At 48.6% G+C, this 20,801-nt stretch overlaps 1 protein-coding gene across 8 annotated transcripts in view; it reads right to left on the bottom strand.

Annotated features, from left to right (window-relative positions):
• Positions 1 to 942: 942 nt before the first annotated feature.
• Positions 943 to 20,801, bottom strand: part of nhsl1b (NHS-like 1b) — a 169,885-nt gene continuing 150,026 nt past the window's right edge. For 5 of the 8 annotated variants that reach the window (XM_064991239.1, XM_064991240.1, XM_064991241.1 and 2 more), the window contains 5 exons: positions 19,471 to 19,657; positions 18,018 to 18,149; positions 12,567 to 15,950; positions 10,343 to 10,466; positions 943 to 3,707 (listed from right to left, as the gene is read on the bottom strand). In XM_064991239.1, coding sequence (XP_064847311.1) covers positions 3,041 to 3,707; positions 10,343 to 10,466; positions 12,567 to 15,950; positions 18,018 to 18,149; positions 19,471 to 19,657 — 4,494 coding nt within the window. In that variant the 3' untranslated portion in view covers positions 943 to 3,040. The other 3 variants (XM_064991242.1, XM_064991246.1, XM_064991245.1) reach the window with 2 other exon arrangements.

The raw sequence follows: 20,801 nt of genomic DNA, 5'->3' as shown, positions 1-20,801 counted from the left end.
CAGGACACTGCTGTATTGTCTGCTGCTGCTTAGTCAAAACATGTCCCATGCCTTGTGGCTTTGTGAGACTTCAGATATTTCCAATCAAATTGTATTTGATACCATACATTGAGTATATTAATTAATTGCACAAGAAATTGCTTCCCACCCAGTTTTGAATTACTTATGTACAGTAAATTATTGAACCGTTGAATAAATGATGCATATTGGAAAAAACAGTAAAGATGTTGAGTCAAGGGTTTTATAATGAAGAGCATTACCAAGTCAATAGGAAATGTCCCAGTACCATGATCTTATATCTGAAGATAGGTTGGCTGACGAGGGTCTGTATGGGGCGGTGACACTTGAGTATTGGAAAGAGGGCACATAAAGCATGTCGCTGGAATGATGATGGGAGGGAGAGAGGCGTCGCATTGATTGATGTGACAGTGAAATGTTGGGACTGCTGTCTGGAATATTAAAGGGGAGATGGAGTAACACAGTTAAATATTCAAGTGTTGCGGGCTACCAGTCAGCCCAATAGTGGGTGGACTGCTAAAACTAAGGGTGCTTTGTTCTATATAGCAGTGTGTGGATTGGTGAATATGCCAAGCCAGTGTCCCTATGGAGATAACTTCGTCTCTATTACAGCAACCAACACGGTCTCTGTCTTCATGGAATATTAGAAGAGGTGACATTTATGCAGTGTCACTATATGTCACAGTTATGATGGCACAACAGTGGAATATTATGTGACACCCGGTGACGCAGAGTTCTAACGGGACGTCCAGAGGTGAGAGGCATAAGGGATGACCTGGAGGAGGAAGTGGGGGCTAAGTGATGGCCTCTGAAGTTTTGCGGATGACAGACGACAGTGGGTGCCATGGCAACGGTGCTAATGAGGTGGTGATTTGGGCAGCGGGCTGGCAGATGGTCGTGAATCACACAGAGGTAGAGACGAGACACTAAATATCAACATGTTTTATTACACAGACATATACACAAGAGGTTAGCCTGCCTGCCTCCTTTACATCCACCTTTATTTCATTCTTCCCCTCCTCTTCCTCAGCGAGCTGAGATTAAGACTTCATAAACTCCCATCATGAGCCGGACTGAGACGAGCTTTGAATCATGGCTGGGTCTGAACTCTGCGAGACCCATTGGTCACAGGTGATTAAACCTGGGTTGTTACAGGCTCTGAGAGTAGGAAGAGTCACGCTTGTCACCTCCTATGATACATCAAGTCAGATTTACTGAGCTTTTGCACCAGGGTGGAATATTTTTGTTAACCACTGTTGTACCTCTTTAGGTTTTTAATACCACTATAAATGTTACAATATTTGCTCTAGCTTTGTAAACCTAGCCCGTGAACTGTGGTCCAGGCTCTCCACTTATTCCTGCACCTCCCGATCCCTCCCCGGCCCAAACCTTTCCTCACCTCCCGATCCCTCCCCGCCCCAAACCTTTCCTCACCTCCACCTGACTGCTGGTTGTCTGGGGCTGGAGTACTGACTGCTGGTTGGCTGGGTGTTGGGAGTACCTGACTGCTGGTTGGCTGGGTGTTGGAGTACAACGTCACAACCTCACTTTTTTAAAAATAAATAGTCTACAAAAGAAAAACACTCCCTTTCAACCAACAAGGGCTCAAAAAAATTAAAGTTTTTGAAAACAAGTAATGCTACTTAAACTTTTTTTAAACAAAAAGAACCATATAAAACTGCGCATGAGAGAGAAACCTAGTAGAAACGTAAACTGCGTGATGGTTATCATAAGCCCTAGAAGGTTCTAGTAGCTCATGTCAAACTCCACAATACTGGACCTTGGGCAATAGGTCCGGTCCAGTACGGCTAATCACAGATTCAGATTGTATCCATATTAGCATTAACAGCAGGCTACATTTAATTGTTTAGCTCTTTGGTAACCAAAATGATCACAAATAAAAATGACAGTTTGCAGTTAATATTTTTCCATTTGACTTTTTTTTTTTAAAGATGAATTCTTAATTTCCAAACGTGAGGGAGGAGGATACCTAAACACAGGCTTAATGATAAAACAATTCTAAACACATGGTTTTAAAATGACACAAACAAAGAAAAAGAAAACACATATGGACAGTGCAAATCTAGAAACTAAAATTCCAAAAATCCAAGGTTTTCCAAACCTCCATATTAAATCCATCATATTGGCTGTGTGTCTTGTGTAGAACAGACCTAGCCATTGTCCATGTGCGTCTCTTCACCTGCCTGTCCCTATGGGGCAGTCACGAGCCCTCTGCACTTCCCCTTTACCACTGAAAGTTCCAGCCCCTGCAAACCACAGACTTCAAAGAGCAGAAGGAAAACTTGACAAGAACCAAAACTGGAGCTGTGTTCCGGAACCATTTGGTGTACCGTTCTGTTACTGTTTGCCACATGTTCTATATTGTTTTACCATACATACACACAAGCAATGGTATGTTAAGACTCAAGATAACAGGAGATGAACAGCAAGCAGAGCAGAAATACACTGCATTTAAGCCACCTTCAAGTTCCACATTCCAACGCCTGACTAACTAATGGCACCACTGCAGCAAAAATAAAAACAACTTGTCACTTTTCAATACCTTCATATCACCTTAGCTTTTCCCTTAACCTTAGAGAAACCTAAAAACTACAGGAACCAACCCTGAATACAATCAGCACCTCTGAAGCTCTAACAGGAATATTTTTTAAATTAAAACAAGCAAACAAACAAAACGGGAAAATCAGTCTTTGGAAAACCCCCGATAATGATGACTTTTTTTGTAACACAAACAATGGGTGATCAAAATGAAATGCAGGAAAATTAGTCTTGAAAAGCTGCAGTTGAGTCGGTCTCAACTTCAGACTAAGAACTGTCCGGTCGGCCTGAGGGCCAGTCAGGTCCGCTTCCTCAGAACCAGGTCCAAAATCTACAGGATCTGGAACCAGGGGTGGGGCTCAGGGGGCACATGAGTCTCTGGAGGGCCCATCATTGGGCCCAACCCTCCCCGGCGACCATAAGTGAGTTCAAGTCCCTGTATCCAGGGCGCGGTCCCTTCTATCTAACTACTGCTCTCCTCAGATAAAGTGCCGTTGGAACCCTCGAGCGGGGGGAGGGGCAAGGGGCAGGGCTGGCTGTCAGGGACATCTCCGCACTCTGCGCTCTCAGCTAACTCTCCCTCACGCTCGCAGATGACCGTCATAGGGCTGCTCAGAATGCGGTTGCGGGCGTTGTACTTGCTGCTGGCAGCAGAGGGCGGCGTGCGCGATCGCCCGTACTTCATGCCGCTCAGTGATGATGATGGGGAGGAGTAGGACAGGCCCTCGTTGCGGGCCCACTCCTCTGGCGCCCTCTTGCTGCGACCTGGGGAAGCGCAAGGGCTGTGTGGTGTTGTCGGCGATGATGGTGAGGAGGGCGGGTCCAGGGAGGACTCGGAGCGCGTCCTCTGGAAACGCGGGTCTGTGCAACGCAGCATGTCGGCGGCCGACATTCGGAAGCTGGTCTCGGAGCGGCTTCCCTTCTTCAGGAGCAGAGCCTTGAAGGTGTCGCTGCTGGTGGCAGACTTACGCAGGTTGCGCTGAATGGAGCCTGTCTGCCTGCCCATGGACAGCGAAGATACTAGGCTGGGGGAGGCGCCCGTGGGGGTGACGGGGGGAGATGGACAGGGGGAGTGGCCCTGTGGCTTGTCCTCCTCAGACTCCTTACGACCCAGGACCTTCCGCTTGGACCTAAGGGTAGAGGAGGAGAGCCTGGTTAGGGAGATGGTTGGTTATAGGAGAACAGGGTTAGTGATATAGTGCAGGCTGGGTAGGAGGACAGCGGGTACAGGACATATACAGAGGGTGGAGGGGTAGAGAGGGAGCGCGTGGTTGGAGACTGTCCAGAGTCCAGACCAAAGCTTAGAAGCAATTCTTCAAACACATCTACTCAGATCAACACTCAATGAAACATTCTCTACTACTCTATGGCTCAACCAATGATGGAACATCAGTACTAACTTTTATTTTTAAAACAAAGCTTTCCTCTAATAAGACATGCCAGTTGGCATACACACCCCTTCTGAACATTGTCCCAATTCAGCCATATGTCAACAATGCCCCCAGCAATCCCAGGGTGCATTGCTTCAGAAGCCTAGAAGAAGCAAGGGTAATCTAACATAGAGGGGGTGTGTGGAGCAGGGGCTGGTAAGCAGGGGAGGAGAGGGCTGGTGCTTTTAAATATTTTATTCAAAATGCGAAAACTGCACACATTGCAACTCTACGGGAACGCTAAGAGGTGGCACAATGGAATTCATCAACAACACTAACTGGGGAAAGTGCCCAGAGCTTTTTTTTAAATCTAAAGACAGTTCAGCCTCCTTGCCAGCAGGGGCTGCCATTCTCCTCCTCCACGACACCACGTCTACCTACCATAGACTCACAAAAGTAGAAATGCGTTCCTTAGTCATAAGCGTTGTGCTAAAGCCGTGGCTAGCAGGGGAGATCAGATTAGCGCAGGGAAAAAAAGCATAATTAATCTGAGTCCAGGGGTTGCTTGAGGATTATGGCGCTAATCCAGCGCTAGCGTTACCGCAGGGAAGATACAGGACCGGCCAATTACAGTAATGGGCTACTTGCCACACCAAACCTCTCTAGGCAAGGGGCGCTCAAACGCTCACTCTGCATTCCCCCGCTGCACCAGGGAGGAAGAAGAAGAGGTGGAGCTAGAAGAGTGTGGAGGACAGACAGTGACATGACAAAAGGGATTTAATGACATAGAGGAAGGGTGAATGAGGCAGACAGATGCAACATTTAATCCTTCAGATCAGGTCCAAAGACAGAGAGGTTTAAGTAAATCAACTGTCTTTAACAGAGAACAAGAAATAAAGACAAGCACGATATATCCATGATGTAATATGGAGTCCATGACAGACAAAGAGAGATCCGGGTATGAGAGAAGACTGGATAGGAGTCTGTTATTTGAGGCTGGGATGTTTGGGGGACGGCTGTGCCCCAAATGCAGCCTCAATACTGTGGGGTCCCATGAGAGCTCCAGCAGTACATTAGCCCATAGGTTATAGCAGCAGGGTTACGTAACGTCTCTCTCTCTCTCTCACACCTGATTTAACCAGGCCCAGTCAACACCACATCTAACTCCCCGGACTGATGCTGATCTATTGACACACACAAACTACAGAGATAAAGGACAAACACAACAAAGGTGGTAAGGTGAGAGAAAAGGAGCGGGGAGAGAGAAAATGAATGTCAGAGAGACAGACAGAGCAAAGGGAATAAAAGAAAGACAGATGGAGAAAAAGGGAAAAACTGATCCAAAGTATGAAGAAATACAACCATCACACAGGTTTTGAGTGGTGCATCGATTTTTTTCTTTCAATACAATGTTTGATTGTGAGAATCCCTCCAGCCAGTTCCATCCTACCCCGGCTGTGGTTGTGATAACAAACCCTTCGGGTTTTAATCATTCTCTCCCTCCATTTCTCATCCGTTACTGAGTAGTGAGAGGGAGAGAACGCAGAGAGGAGTAGAGTAGAGAGGGTAGAGGGAGCACAAGGCAAACAGTGCTGGGTTTACCTCTCGTCAGCAGTAACAGCTGGTGCCCTAAGATCTACATATACACACTGTAGGCTTCCCTCCTTCACAAGGCCTAACTTGTCTTTGCCTCTAATATAGCCTACAAAGATATTAGAGTTAGGAGAAATCCACCAGGAAAAGTAAAGCCCGCAAACACACACACACACACACACACACACACACACACACACACACACACACACACACACACACACACGCCAGTAGAAATAAAATCCCCTGAAATGAAATCCTGGGATTCTCGGGAGCTCACTGACCATCATACCGCTGCACGTGACCAGGATACACACACACACACACACACACACACACACACACACACACACACACAGGTTGGCTGCGTGAGCAAATGATGTGTGTGTATGCTCCATTGAACGCATGCACATGTGTGAGAACGTAGAGAGTACATGCAGACTGGAAGAGCAGAGTGTACCAGAGAGAGTGAGAGACAGAAAAGCTCTTAAGTGAAGCCTCTAACCTACATCAGGAATGTGGCTTCTGATTTAGGTTCAACTAGCTCAATAATGAATGAACCATCAGCTTTTCATTCACTAAGAAGAAGTAGCAACAGTCATCAAAATAAAAAAGTTAAAAGGTTTTAAAAAATAATGCAACTGTTGGACACTGGATGAAGATACTCCAAAACATATAGAATGTTTTTAATCCATCAGATAATGACTGAATTATAGCACATAAAACATTTTACTGGCTCGGATAATGAATGAATGGAGTTCAGGGATTTTGGTGGGAATTCAGGTATAACATATATTGTTAAATGTAACTTTCTTTTTATTCGAATGCACTTATACACTGGGTGGACAAAACATTAAGAACACCTGCTCTTTCCATGACAGAAAGACCAGGTGAATCCAGGTGAAAGCTAAGATCCCTTATTGATGTCACTTAAATCCACTTCAATCAGTGTAGATTAAGGGGAGGAGACGGGTTAAAGAAGGATTTTTAAGCCTTGAGACATGGATTGTGTTTGTGTGCTATTCATAGGGTGAATGGGCAAGACAAAATATTTAAGTGCCTTTGAACGGGGGATGGTAGTAGGCGCCAGGCGCACCTGTTTGAGTATATCAAGAACTGCAATGCTGCTGGGTTTTTCCACGCTCAACAGATTCCCGTGTGTATCAAGAATGGTCCACCACCCAAAGGACATCCAGCCACCTTGACCCAACTGTGGGAAGCATTGGAGTCAACATGGGCCAGCATCCCTGTGGAATGCTTTAGACACCTTGTAGAGTCCAAGCCCTGACGAATTGAGGCTGTTCTGAGGGCAGAAGGGGGGGGGTGCAACTCAATATTAGGAATGTGTTCTTAATGTTTTGTACACTGTGTATATACATTTTCTAATGGTAGAAAATATTTGACAAATATTTTGTGATAAAATAAAGAAAATCATATGCGCCTCATTTGCATATACGAATATATTAACATAAAGGGATGAAACCACCAAAAACGAGTTCTTTCTATGCCTTCCTGCACTCACCTGCACTGTCGAGACGGACTCATGGATTACTGTGGTTGCCAAGTTCTGTTGCATAATTCAATAAGTGTCAATAGCAGGATACCCTCGGATTAAAAATCAACACGCTCGGTTCTAAATTACATCCATCTATGCATACTTTATATTGGTTGCGAGATCAGACATAATATCACTATAATCCAAGTGTTCATTTGTAAAAATGTCAACTGTATTAAATTATTACTTTTTAAAATTCTACAAAAAATGAACACCCATCAAAACAAAGTTATCTTCGTTCTCTTTCTTGTGATATACAGTGCATTCGGAATGTATTCAGACCCCTCCCCCTTTTCCACATTTTGTTACATTACAGCAGGGGTGGGCAAACCTTTTTGGCTCAAGGGCCACATCGTGATTTTGAAATTCAAATCGGAGGGACACATTTTTTGGGGGACCAATTCTTTGTTAAAATCAATTTGCGCAGGTCTCCCGAGGGGAGCAGCGGTCTAAGGCACTGCATCGCAGTGCTTGAGACGGGTTCGATTCCAGGCTGCGTCACAGACCCATGAGGCGGCGCACAATCTGCCCAACGTTGTCTGGGTTAGGAGAGGGTTTGGCAGGCCGAGATGTTCTTGTCCCATCGAGCTCTAGCGACTCCTGTGGCGGGCCAGGTGCAGTGCACGCTGGCCATGTGTACTGTGTTTCTTCCAACACATTGGTGCAGCTGGCTTCCGAGTTAAGCAGGCATTGTGTCAAGAAGCAGTGTGGCTTGGCTGGGTCGTGTTTCGTGGGGACGCATGGCTCTTGACCTTCGCCTCTCCCGAGTCCGTACGGGTGTTGCAACGATGGGACAAGACTATAACTACCAATTACATACAATGAAACTGGGGAGAAAGAATGTATACATAATTCTTTTTATATTTATAATTTTTTTAAATGTCTCGCGGGCCGGATACGGCTCGTGGACCGTACTTTGCCCTACCTTGCTTTTACAGCCTTATTCTAAAATAGATTAAAATAAACATAATCCTCATCAATCTAAACACAATACCCCATAAATTATAAAGCAAAAACAGATTTTTAGAAATGTTTCAAATTCATGAAAAATTAAAAACAGAAATACCTTATTTAAGTATTTATGTATTCAAACCCTTAGCTATGAGACTCGAAATTGAGTTTAGGCGCATCCTGTTTCCATTGATCATCCTTGAGAAGTTTCTACAACTTTATTGGATTGATTGGACATGATCTGGAAAGGCACACACCTGTCAATATAAGGTCCCACAGTTGACAGTGCATGTCAGAGCAAAAACCAAGCCATGAGGTCAAAGGAATTATCCGTAGAGCTCCGAGACAGGATTGTGTTGAGGCACAGATCTGGGGAAGGGTACCAACACATTTCTGCAGCATTGAAGGTCCCCAAGAACACAGTGGCCTCCATCATTCTGAAATGGAAGAAGTTTGGAACCACCAAGACTCTTCTTAGAGCAGGCTGCCCAGCTAAACTGAGCAATCGGGGGAGAAGAGAAGGGCCTTGGTCAGGGAGGTGACCAATAACCGATGATCACTGACAGAGCTCTAGAGTTTCTCTGTGGAGATGGGAGAACCATCCAGAAGGACAACCATCTCTGCAGCACTCCACCAATCACCAATTACTCTACCAATTATGGAAGCCACTCCTCAGCAAAAAGCACATGACAGCCTGCTTGGAGGGACTCTCAGACCATGAGAAACAAGATTCTCTGGTCTGAAGAAACCAAGATTGAACTCTTTGGCCTGAATGCCAAGCGTCCGGTCAGGAGGAAACTTGGCACCATCCCTACGGTGACGCATGGTGGTGGCAGCATCATGCTGTGGGGATGTTTGTCAGCGGCAGGGACTGGGAGACTTTTCAGGATCAAGGGAAAGATTAACAGAGCAAAGTACTGATAGATTCTTGATGAAAACCTGCTCCAGAGCGCTCAGGACCTCAGACTGATGCGAAGGTTCACCTTCCAACAGGACAACGACCCTAAGCACACAGCCAAGACAACGCAGGAGTGGCTTTGGGACAAGTCTCTGAATGTCCTTGAGTGGCCCAGCCAGAGCCCGGACTTGAACCCGATCTAACATCTCTGGAGAGACCTGAAAATAGCTGTGCGGCAACGCTCCCCATCCAACCTGACAGAGCTTGAGAGGATCTGTAGAGAAGAATAGGAGAAACTCCCCAAATACAGGTGTGCCGAGCTTGTAGCGTCATACCCGAGGCTGTAATCGCTGCCCAAGGTGCTTCAACAAAGTACTAAGTAAAGGGTCTGAATCCTTATGTAAATAAGGTATCAGTTTGAATTTTTCATATATTTGCAAACATTTCTAAAAAAAAAAAACTTTCTGCTTTGTCATTACGGGGTATTGTGTGTAGATTGAGGAGGGAAGAAAAGTTGTTTCATCCATTTTAGAATAAGGCTGTAACATCACAAAATGTGAACAAAGTCAAGGAGTCTGAATACTTTCTGAATGCCCTGTAAGTGTCGAGACAATGTGTCAAATCCCTGACGAAGCTTTAGTGTTCTTATAGATGCAACGGAAAGACAATGTATTCCATTAAACCCATTTCAGCCATTACCAGGGTGTGTTTGCACTCCTCAAACACAGGAAATAGATGACTGAAAAACACAGATTCTCAGGTGGCGGCGGCATGCGCATTGCTAAATGAAGCTACTAGCTACCATCCAGTATCCCTTCAACAGCACCCATTAACCACTACTGGGTTCCCTTCCCAGTGAGCCCGTCTCAAACAGACACCACGTTACAGAGAGAAGCCCTCCATTGCCTGGCTGCCAGACCCAGAGACACCTGCCTACCGCCTGACGAAAGTACAAATCAAATCCAATTGTATTTGTCACAAGCTTCATAAACAACAGGAGTAGACTAACAGTGAAATGCTTCATTATGGGTTCTTTGCCAACAGAGTTAAAGATAAAGATTTTTTTTTTTATATATAAAAAAAGGACAGCCTGGCTAAACTTATGTGAGAGAGAGGATTGATGGGCTGAGGAGAATGGCAAGATGAAGGGGAGGTACAGGGGTTATGCTGCATTTAAGCAATGCGAGAGAGAGAGACGAAGATAGAAAGAGCAGTAAGATAAAGCTATATTTCAGTGGGGTGGTTGAGGGGGATAGGAGAGGGATGAGAGTGTTGTGAATATGAGAGAGAGTTAGAGAGCGAGACAGAGAGAGCTGGGTGAGGAGGATAGAGGGGTATGGGGAGTAAATAAATGGAGAGTTGAGAGATGAACTGAGAGGAGACCGTGCCATTGCGTACCTGTGGATGGCAGCGAAGAGGTCCTCGGTAGTTCGGGGGCGTGTGGGGGTCACCATATCCCCCCGCCTGTGGATCCTGGGGGCCGGTGAAGACTCAGGAGTGCTGCTTGAATCAAACACCTCACCTAGGAGACACACACATATTAGACACACACACATTAGAAACACGTTACACATGCTGATGAGAGAACACACACAATACATACACACAGACTGAGGAACAAATACAAGCATTACACAGCCCTACAACAGTCAAACACTTCACCTGGTAAATGAAAACACATGCACACAGGACACACGTCACACGGACAGCAGCTGAGGAGCAAGCTAACACACACACATAACCGATGGTCGGATATCCCACAACAGTAACCTGAGTGACTGGCTTCTTACATTCTCTCCCGCTCTCTCTCTTCTAGTTGAGCTTCTCTCCTCCTCCTCCCTCGCTCGCTCGTGTCTGCACTTCGACTGCCTGAGCCGCTGCAGGCGATCTCATGTTACGCTCTCCCCCTCCTCCCTCCCTCCTCCCTCCTTCCCTCCCCACATCTCCCCTCCCCTCCCCTCCTGTACAGTGGGTCCCTCCCCCTACTCTCCACATTCCCCCGCCTTCCTCCACTAAACAGACCTCCCACTAGGACAGATGCCCCCTACCTCCCAGAGAGAGAGAGGAAGAGAAGAAAGCGAGAGAAGAAAGTGTGAGAGAGAGAGAAGCGGGAGAGAGAGAGAAAAAAAAAAAAAAGTGAGAGAGAGAGAGAGAGAGAGAGAGAGAGAGAAGAAAAAAGAGAGAGAGAGAGAGGCAGGGAAAAGGAGGAGAGAGAGAGAGAAAGCAAGAGAGAGAGAAGAAAGCAAGACAGAGAGAGAGAGGGAAGGAAGTGAGAGAGAGAGAGAGAGAGAGAGAGAGAGAGAGAGGGAAGAGAAGAAAGCAAGAGTGAAAGAGGGGGAAGAGAGAAGAAAGCGAGAGAGAGCGGGAAGAGTGGAAAGCGAGTGAAGACAACCAGACATAGAGGATGACAGGTGAAAAAAGAGGAGTACAGTATAAAATAGATACTTGGACATAAGAATGGATGGGGTGGACAGAGGGAAGCAGACCAAGGGGGAAGCAGACACAAAAGGAGAGTCCAGTAATAGAAAGGAGATAGAGGAGACAGATTAGAATGAGACAGCGACAGACAATAAAACAAACCAGAACAAGAGAAGATGGAGTGAGGATGGAGATATTATTTTGTTGCGTTTATTTCACTTGCTTTGGCAATGTAAACATGTTTCTCATGTCAATAAAGCCCTTTGAATTGAATTGAGAGAGCTGATAAATCCAGGCATCTGCCGCAGTGCTGTCCCTCACTAAGCTGAGCTCTCACTTATGGGAAGAGGCAGGCAGGTATGATGCCTCTCTGGCGAGCTCAATGACACAGAACAGACAACATCCAGGCGGCACCATGCTACATTAGCACTAAATGGGCAAACTATGTTTTGAGACCATTTATTTTTAGGGCACTGTTTGCAGAGACAATCAGACCCAATGATTATACTTAAAATCCCCAAATGTGACACAATTTAAAATCCCATAAAGTGGCCAGTCCGGACTCCCGCCAGCCCCGATGGCAGCTTCTTCTAGATGTAATTCAACTCTCACAACAAGTTCAAGATCCAGTTAAAACCAGAGACCCAGGGAGGTCTTCCATCCTTCCAGCAATATCCTAAACCTTTGATCACATTCAATAAAGGGAACCTGTATTGTGTTGCTAACCTTGCCTTCAGTCTACACCTTTTCTATGCCTTCACAGTCAGAGAGACAGCAGGCAGTCTAAGACTAGCTTAAGGGAAGCTGTCCCCGATACCTGCCCTTTGTCCTGCCTTGAAGTGGGATTTGAAGGAGAACCAAGGGATAGCAGGAAACCCCAGCTAAAGCCCCGAGCCTTAAGCACAGCTAATGTCCAGCAATGTAACCTCCCCCAACTGCCTTTTACCTCAGCCAACGCAAACTGTCAGCACAGCTAACAAACACCTGCCACCAGTCAGCACTGAATTCAGTCAGCATCAAACAGCTGCCAATGATGACAGACTAGACCTCGAACTCAGAAACCAAAAGTTTGATTGTAAGCTGCCTCAATGTCATTTACAAAACAGATGTCCCATTTTGTTTCTTCAAAACATTCAACTTTATGCAAGTTCATCTGAATTTAATTAGTCTTTTTTGTTAATAATATAAATGAAATCTAACTCACCACTCTCGTCGTCCTTAGAGCTGGCTGACCCAGTGGTACTACTGGTCCCATCTTCCTCATCTTCTTCCTCATCTTCCTCCTCTTCCTCCTCAGCATCTCTGTTGTTCGGCTCCTGCCCCTCAGCGAGGCTTGTCTCCTGCGTGACGGTGGCCGGAGGCTGGGTCTCCTCCTGGATCACCGTGGAGGTGGAAGGTTCACTACTCTCTGTCAGGGCTGAGGAACTCTCTGAAGCCTCATCTTCATCCTGCTCCTCATTTTCCTTCTCTTTCGTCTCTTCCTCTCTCACTTTAGCGTCCACCTGGTCTTCTTCTGTGGTGGTTGACTCATCCTGGGGGCTCAGTGTGGTGGTAGTCTGGGAGGTCTCCTCTCCCACCACAGACTGGGGGGTGACGAGGGATAGTTTGGGCTTCTTGGAGGCCACTGAGGGTTTCTGTTTGACTGGGGAGCTTTTGATTGCCTCCTCCACGAGGCTTGGGAGGGGTGACGGTTCCCCCTCCTGATCTGGTTGGGCTGAGCTGTTGGATAGGCTCTGTACCTTAGGTTTAGCGTTGGTGATGGCGCCCCCTGGCAGCACCTCAGAATCACTGTAGTCTGAGCATAGTTCAGCGAAGAGCTTCTTCACAGCAGATGAGGCCTTGGTGATTTCCTCTGGACTGGTGCAATTTATCAGGGGCAGCATGGTGGGATGCTCCTGCTGGTTAATCTTCTCCGGCGTATGGGGCTTGAGGGCCCAGGCCTGGTTGCCCCCCGTTTCCTGAGCTTTGGTATGTTCCGCCTTGCCGTTGACTTTCTTCTCTGGCTGCTTGACTGAGCGGAGGTGCACACTCTGCAGGGCGAATGGGGTGATCAGGGGCATGGGGGACTTGCCGGCCTCCTTGGCTGCTGGGCTGTTAGTGACCGTAGCTGGTTTTAGAGCGTTCTTTGCTGCCTTCAAGGTGAGAGGGGAGGCTGTGGGTGGAGCAGGGGCAGGCAGGGGGGGAGGTGGTGGAGGAGATGGGACCATGGAGGGGAATGGAGGGGGAGGAGGACTGAGGGTCCCGTTGAAGGAGAGGCTGGGGTGGATGAGGGAATCTGGAGGAGGAGGGGGAGGGAAGTCTGGAGAGGTGGAGTAAGGGGGCGGGCTCATGGGGGTGCCCTGAGGGGTTGTGGGTAACAGGGGTGCGAGGGGTAGAGGGGGAGAGCTGGGGTTGGATGGGGGGAGAGGAGCAGGGAAAGGAGGTGGGGGGCTGATGGGTGCTGAGGTGGGAGGCAGGGGAGGAGGGGGAGGAGGAGGGGGGCCAGAATTCCTGAGAGAGTCAGAGGCGTTTGAGGAGAGGGAGGTGGAGGAGGAAGAGATGGAAACAGATGACAGGAGTGAAGACTTCCTCTCCGGCACTTTGGGCTTGGGCCGTCCTGAGGGGGAGTGGGACCGCATGAAGGAGGGCACGGGGGTGCCGGCCGTGGGGGTGTTGGACTGGCTGGAGTAGCCGCTGGAGGGGGAGGTCAGTCTATGGATCCTGTCTGGGGACGAGGTGGCCGTCTTAGGCTTGACTGCCACACCTCCCTCCTGGGCTGGAGGGGCCGAGGCCTGGATATTGATGTGATTGTGGAGACCCCCACTTCCATTCGACAGACCCCTCGGGTGTGTGCCCGCTACAATGTTAGCAGCAGGGAGTTGTTGGTGCGTGGAGGGGGACTGCGGCCCCTGGTCTCCATGGTTACGGGGGTAATCCATGTAGTAGCCCCAGGACTCTGCATAGTCGGACCGCAGGCTGCTGGTGTCGCTGTGAGCTGGCGTCACATGACAGAGCGAGTACACATTAGCCACTACGCCACTGTTAGTGTTGTTAGCCGCTAGCGACGTGGCGGAGCTGGTGGCGCTCACACTGCTCTGGCTCCGTGGTCGCAGCAACCAGGGGTCCTCGTAGTCGCTGCACGGGCTGTGGGAGGGCGAGGATGGGGACACGCCCTTCCCCTTTCGATCTCTCAACCCCATCTGGAGGCTCTGCTGCAGGCTAGCGATCAGTGTCTCGTTCAGCACTGATCCATTAGCACTCATGCTAACTGCACTAACTCCACCCAGGGGCTTCTTCGCGCCAGGCTTGCGGCGGAGGGAGTCGGTTCGGGCTGGGGGCAGCGGCGGCTTCTTGGCCTTGCGGAGAGAGATGCTGCGGGACAGTGAGCGATCGCTGTAAAGACTGTTAGAATCTTCCTCGTGGCTAGGTAGCTCACGGCACTCGTACATGCTGTGTCTGGCAGTCCGGCTGGCTACCACCCCGTGGCCCTGCCCGCTACCATGGCTCCTGGAGCGCAGGCCAGAGTCCAGGTGCATGGAGGTGTAGTAGCCGTCGTTGTCCTGGGAGTACAGGGAGCTGGAGTCGGTGCGGGACGACAGCTCCATGCTGCTGTTCAGATGGTTTATGGGAGTAGAGCAGCTAGAGGTCAGAGGACGCCGGGGCAGGACCACGTTCTCCGGTGTGTCATAGATTGACCACTGGTCGTCGGCCGAGGACGGAGTCGTCGCGGCGATGGTGCTTGTGTGGCTGTGCAGGCTGCCATCCGAGCAGCCTGATTCGCTGGGCGTTGCCGGAGCAGTCAACCCTCCGTCTTGTGTATGTGTTGGTGTGGAGGTGGCCCGGGCAGGGCAGGTGGTCCTGTGGGTGAAGGAGGTGGAGCTCAGGGGGTCCATGCTGGTGCCCGTGGCCAGACTGAGAGGCCTGGAGATGGGGTAGGCCGTTCCGGGGGTCTGGGGGTGCTGGCTGGAGGATGTATGGAGGGTCACGACCTCGGCAGAGCAGGACATGGTGGCGTTGGGGATGAGGGATGTGGAGTAGGCAGCGTGGGGGGACACCACACATGCCGGACCACCACCCCAGTCCCCTGTCTGGGACCCTCGCACCTCCTGAGACTTGGGCCTCAGATTACCTGTCCTGGGGGCGTTTCTCAGATGCACCACGGTGTTGTCCACCTGCAGTTTGCCGATCTGCCTCTGAGGTGCATTGTGGTCTTCCAGCCTGATGGGGGTGCTGCTGTAGATGGGCTCAGCGCTGAGAGACACCCTTGGCCCGGGTCTGGGAAGACTATGGAAGCGCTGGGCATCTACATTCAGATGCGAGGGTAGGACCAGCATTCCGGAACAGCCGTCGCTACTGGAGACGGAGATGCTTCCTGTAGACGAGGAAGTGGAAATTCCGGCCATCTGGGCTGCGATTCCCTGTCCCCGTTGAGCCCGGATTCTCCGCATGGACGGTGGAACGATCTTCACCTCCTCAGTCTGGCAACCAGAGTCCCTTGTCTCGGAATGTCTGAGCGATGAGTTTACGCTCCCGACTCTTCCCAATGTGGAATACTGTCCCGGGATGAACATGGAATGTGGCCGGAGCTCGCCCCCACGTCCTTTCGCCACTGCAGAAGAGAAAGAGAGAGAGTTTTAACATATGAGCAATCAAAATACCTCCAGCTTCTGCTTCTCTCTCTCTAATTTCCTCTCCCTTGTTCCCCCTCTCTCTGTCAGGCTGTCGATCAGATTAGCTGTGTCTAAGAGGCTAATTAATTTGATTTTCTGCAGCCCTGTCTGATGCGCTAATAACCACTGGTCGTCTTCATTAGGACAGATATGGACAGAGTTAGAGAGAGAGATGGAGAGAGAAAGAGAGATGGAGAGAAGAATAGTGGGACCGAGAGAGAAGAGGACAGACACCAGAAGGAAGACTCCCACTATGCTTTCCCTCCTACTCTGGCTCCGTCTGATCAGAAAGAGAATGGTCCTCAGGGTGTGGGCAGCTGGTAAGGCATTGGGCAACACATATACACACACACACACACACACACACACACACACACACACACACACACACATAAATAAACAAAGTGAAGGATCTGGTGTAAAATAGGAGAGGATATCTGATGTATCGGCCATCTGTGCTGGCTGCTTGTTGATGCTCATGCTCCCTAAACACGCTCACACACACACACACACACACACACACACACACACACACACACACACACACACACACACACACACACACACACACACACACACACACACACACACACACACACACCTCCCCTCCCTAAGGCAGAGAGTGACAGCACTGCTGTATTAGATAGATTAAGCTGCAGGTTTCTACTTCACATACAGCCTGGGTATCTCACTCACTGAGGCAAGGACTTACCATCTAACAGTAATCAGGACTTCCAAGCCTGTCTGTCTGGTCTTTCACACCAGTCTGTCTGTATAATAAGGCTTCAAAGCTCTGCCTATCAGCTGATCTCTTCCTACAGCGAGATGACATTCTCTTAACGCAAGGAGAGTCCCCAGTCACCCATACCTTCATAGAGTTAGCTTAACTTAGTGTAGCACATAGCTATTAGCAGGGGTGAGGAACCCTGACCCCTCTGCCTGTTCCTCAGCCCATCTGTTCTGAGGATTAGGGGTGAAAGGTCAGAGGGTGTTAGAAGGGTGGGGCTATCATAACAACAGCTGACAATAAACGCACAGGGGCGGGAAATGGAAACATTCAGGCCCTCTTTGTCTGGCGTATCCCCTAAGTCTTGGGGAGACAGAGGAGAGGAGAGGTGGGTTCGGGTTAAGACCAATTTCACAGTGGAATCCACAATAGGACATGTATGCTTGACTGTGTGTTTGTTTTGATTGTGACAGAAAACCAATATTGTCCATTCACCCCACATCATATACCCTTTCCTACCTAACCTCCCCCATCCTTCTCCCCCTCCCTCCGTTGGCCTCAAGCCAACCCCACTCCCCCATGATAGGCGAGTGTGCATTACACAGTTGTGGAAATATGAAGATAGAATGACATCTGTGGTAGGAATGCTGGGATTAGATGCAGGGTTTAGTGGTGGGATGTGTGGAACACACTGTGGCATGCTTAGATTATCAGTGTATCCCAGGGATTAACACATATGAATAAGTGCCCATTTAGATTCACTAGACTTGTTCCCAGCGTCGTTCTCGTAAGTCACCAGATATTACATTTTTTTTGGGTGTTCACATTAGATCCACTTATCATGGCTAAAGGAGGAGGACAGTGCAGAGACCGGGCCCATGGGGGTTATGGGAAAAGGAGTGTTTCGGAGTGATGTCAGACTCTGGACTACTAGATTTGAGGAAGTAAAGGTCCTGCAATGACAGATGCCAGTAGAGATTTTACTATGAGGGGTGGGGGGGCTTATGAAGAGCTTCTAGAAGAGAGATGTCAAATGTCAAGATTCTAGCATGAGAAAGCAGATGTAGAAATTCTAGAATAGGGAAGAGAACTTTGAGAATGAGCAATGGTGGTGGTTCTACGGTATACTTAACAATGAGGGGGAGTCAAACTAGTCACTAAACCAGCCAGAGGTGTGAGGCAGGCAGGTGGATGGACTATCTGTCTGGGTCAGGGATGAGGGAAGTGTGGGAGGACTAGTGAGAGCGAGATGCAGAACAGCTCTGGGTATATACCATACCTAGTTCGGTGCAGATGTTGTCAGGCAGCCCTGATATAGTCTTTCTGCGTTTGACCTTCTTGGGCCGGCGGGAGACTGTGTCAGTGTTAATGAGGGAGCGGCGGATGCTGGCCTGCCGGTCAAACGTTGCCCCTAGTGGCCGGGAGGGCGAGAGCAGGCAGGCAGAACAGCGGCAAACAAAAACCAGCCCGTTAGTGATACAAACACACGTGCAATTGTGTTCATACATGCAGAGTTTAGAGACAGGCAGAGTGACAGAACAAGAGAGAGTAGACAGTCACATATATATAGAAAAGCATGCTGTATAATGCTGTATAATATAGACGGGGGGGGGGTGACACACAGAAACTAAAAGAGTGAGTATCCCACACAGCCATACAAGACCAAACATACTGACAGATCAGTGTCCTGCTCTGACTGTCTGAAACTAGTTCAGACTCTGTGAATCTGCTCATTTTGATGGATGGTGAGAAAGTGATATGAAAACTGACATATAGACAGTCTAACACGCTCACATTTCAAACAGTCTTTTTTAAATTTAATTTGAATAGATATGACGTTGACATTTTGTTAACTTGAAATACTGATTCTAAACCAATCCGCGTTAAGAAGCCTGCATATTTAATAGGCCTCACAATTACATGTATTCAAATACATGTTAACACCAACTGACTATTGATACTGTTAGGAGCTGTCTGTGCTACTTTGCAGTGTTTTGTGGCAGGATCTAGCCTCAGACAGCTCTCTCTCTCTATGCCCTGTAGCGTGTGTGTGTGCTAGCGACAAACTGAGTCAGAGGACAGGACAAACACCACTGAGCCAGAGCTGACAGAGATAGTTAGAGGGAAAGAAAGTGTGTGTGTATGTGGGGGGGGGCAGTCACAGACCGACTGCTGAGTGACAGATGTCACTAGCAGGGCTGATGTATTAGTGGGTGGGAGATAGAGCAGTACGGTGTCTGTGTTGGGTCCTGAGATGACGTGTGTACTGGTGGTGGTGTGTGTGTGTGTGTGTGTGCGTATATATGTCTGTGTGTGTATGTAGTGTGTGTGTCGTAGGTGTCGGTCTCTGTCAGGCGCCCCATGGTTTGAGATACAGCCATGCAGCTGCTTTGACCTTTGACTGCAATCTCTTTAACACTGGGATGGACTGAGCTCACAAACACACACTCAGCAGGGGGGTGGTCAGAGAGCGAGTTTATAATATGGAAGAAAACAGGGGGAAGATAATACTACTGACAGACAGAAAACACAAAGCTCTATGCATGTGGATGCAATTCCCAGTATGTCCATTCGAACACACAGAGGGGTTAATAGTGAGGCGAAAAAAGGATTGCTTCAAGACCAAGACTCCTATTTCATTGGTTGAATGGCATCGGTAATTGTGGGCATGTTCAACCTAGGACATACAACGGTCACTATTGGGGGTGTGGCAGCCAGGGGGTGTGGCCTACCTGTGACGTTGATAGGGATGACGTCAGTGGGCACGGCCTGAGCCTGCATCCTCATCTTCTCCTCAGGGGTGGGGAGGGGCGGGGCCTTGTAGCAGCGCACCTGTCCGTCACACTCATCTATCCCCTCCTCTTCCTGGGGCCTCATGGGGTGCAGGGACTTGTCATCCTCCGCTGACGAGGCCATGGACTGGAGGAGAGGAGAGAGAGAAGTGAGAGGAAGGAAAAGAAAGAAGAGGCGGGTACACAGGAATGAAAAGGAGTAGAGAGGAAGGGAGATAAAAGAGAGAGATGAGCTTCAGACTGAGCCTGAAGAAACACACCTGAGCCTGTAGGAGGAAGTGTGTGTGTGTGTGTGTGTGTGTGTGTGTGTGTGTGTGTGTGTGTGTGTGTGTGTGTGTGTGTGTGTGTGTGTGTGTGTGTGTGTGTGTGTGTGTGTGTATTGCACCTGCCCCCACAGGGTCTGCCATCCTTTGTATGGACGCTTTAAACCTCTTCCAGCATTGTGTTCATTATTGCCCAAACACCCACACACACCACTATGTTTACTGCAGCAATCTGACCTTTGAGCCAGAGAGTCTATAAACATGTTTCACGGTCAATCATACACACATTGACATGCACACCCTCACACCCCGACAAACTAACAGCAAGGAGGAGTGAGTGAATGAGATAACAAAAGGAGAGTAACAGAGAGATGCTCTCATGTGTTAAACTGTGCTGACGGGCTGTGAGTTCTCAAGCGCATCACATCTACACTGCAGAGATACGAGAAGAGCAGTGCCACCAAACTTCTCACTGCAGCCCCTGGGCTTTCTCTAAAACCCAGGGCATCAACCAAACCGTCCGGCACATATTTTAGACACATATCTACAATTATCAAAATCATATTCCAGAATATTTAAAAAAATATATACATTGGTTCATTTTTCGGTCTCAAAACAACAGAAACCAACCTCTCCAACAGCATTGCAGCCTGACACACTTTCACCTGAACTTACCCACCCAGGAGAAACATCTCAGGGAAGGTTTACTCTCTGTTATGTCCCACCTATATCTCACTAACCTTCCACTATCATTCCAGAATGTTGGTGGGAAATTCTTGAAGTTCCCACCACACCACCATCACGCTATTCCCAAATACAGAATTACAGGTCGATTCTGAGCGGGCATGCAGTCATGTTATCAGTCACAACAGCAGCTCAAACATGGGACAGTCAGAGGGAGGAGAGGAGGGCAGGGGGGAGAAGGAAGCCAGCCGTGTGTTATGTTGTAGCCTTCAGAGTTGCCCCCACCATTAGGGGCCATTGTGGGTCTAAACAGTAACCCAGTTT

This window comes from Oncorhynchus masou, chromosome 16 (assembly GCF_036934945.1).
Source record: "Oncorhynchus masou masou isolate Uvic2021 chromosome 16, UVic_Omas_1.1, whole genome shotgun sequence".
In the NCBI taxonomy this organism is placed as follows: Eukaryota; Metazoa; Chordata; class Actinopteri; order Salmoniformes; family Salmonidae; genus Oncorhynchus; species Oncorhynchus masou.
The sequence above is the reverse complement of the archived record's forward strand: the minus strand, read 5'-3'. Positions and strand labels throughout refer to the sequence as shown.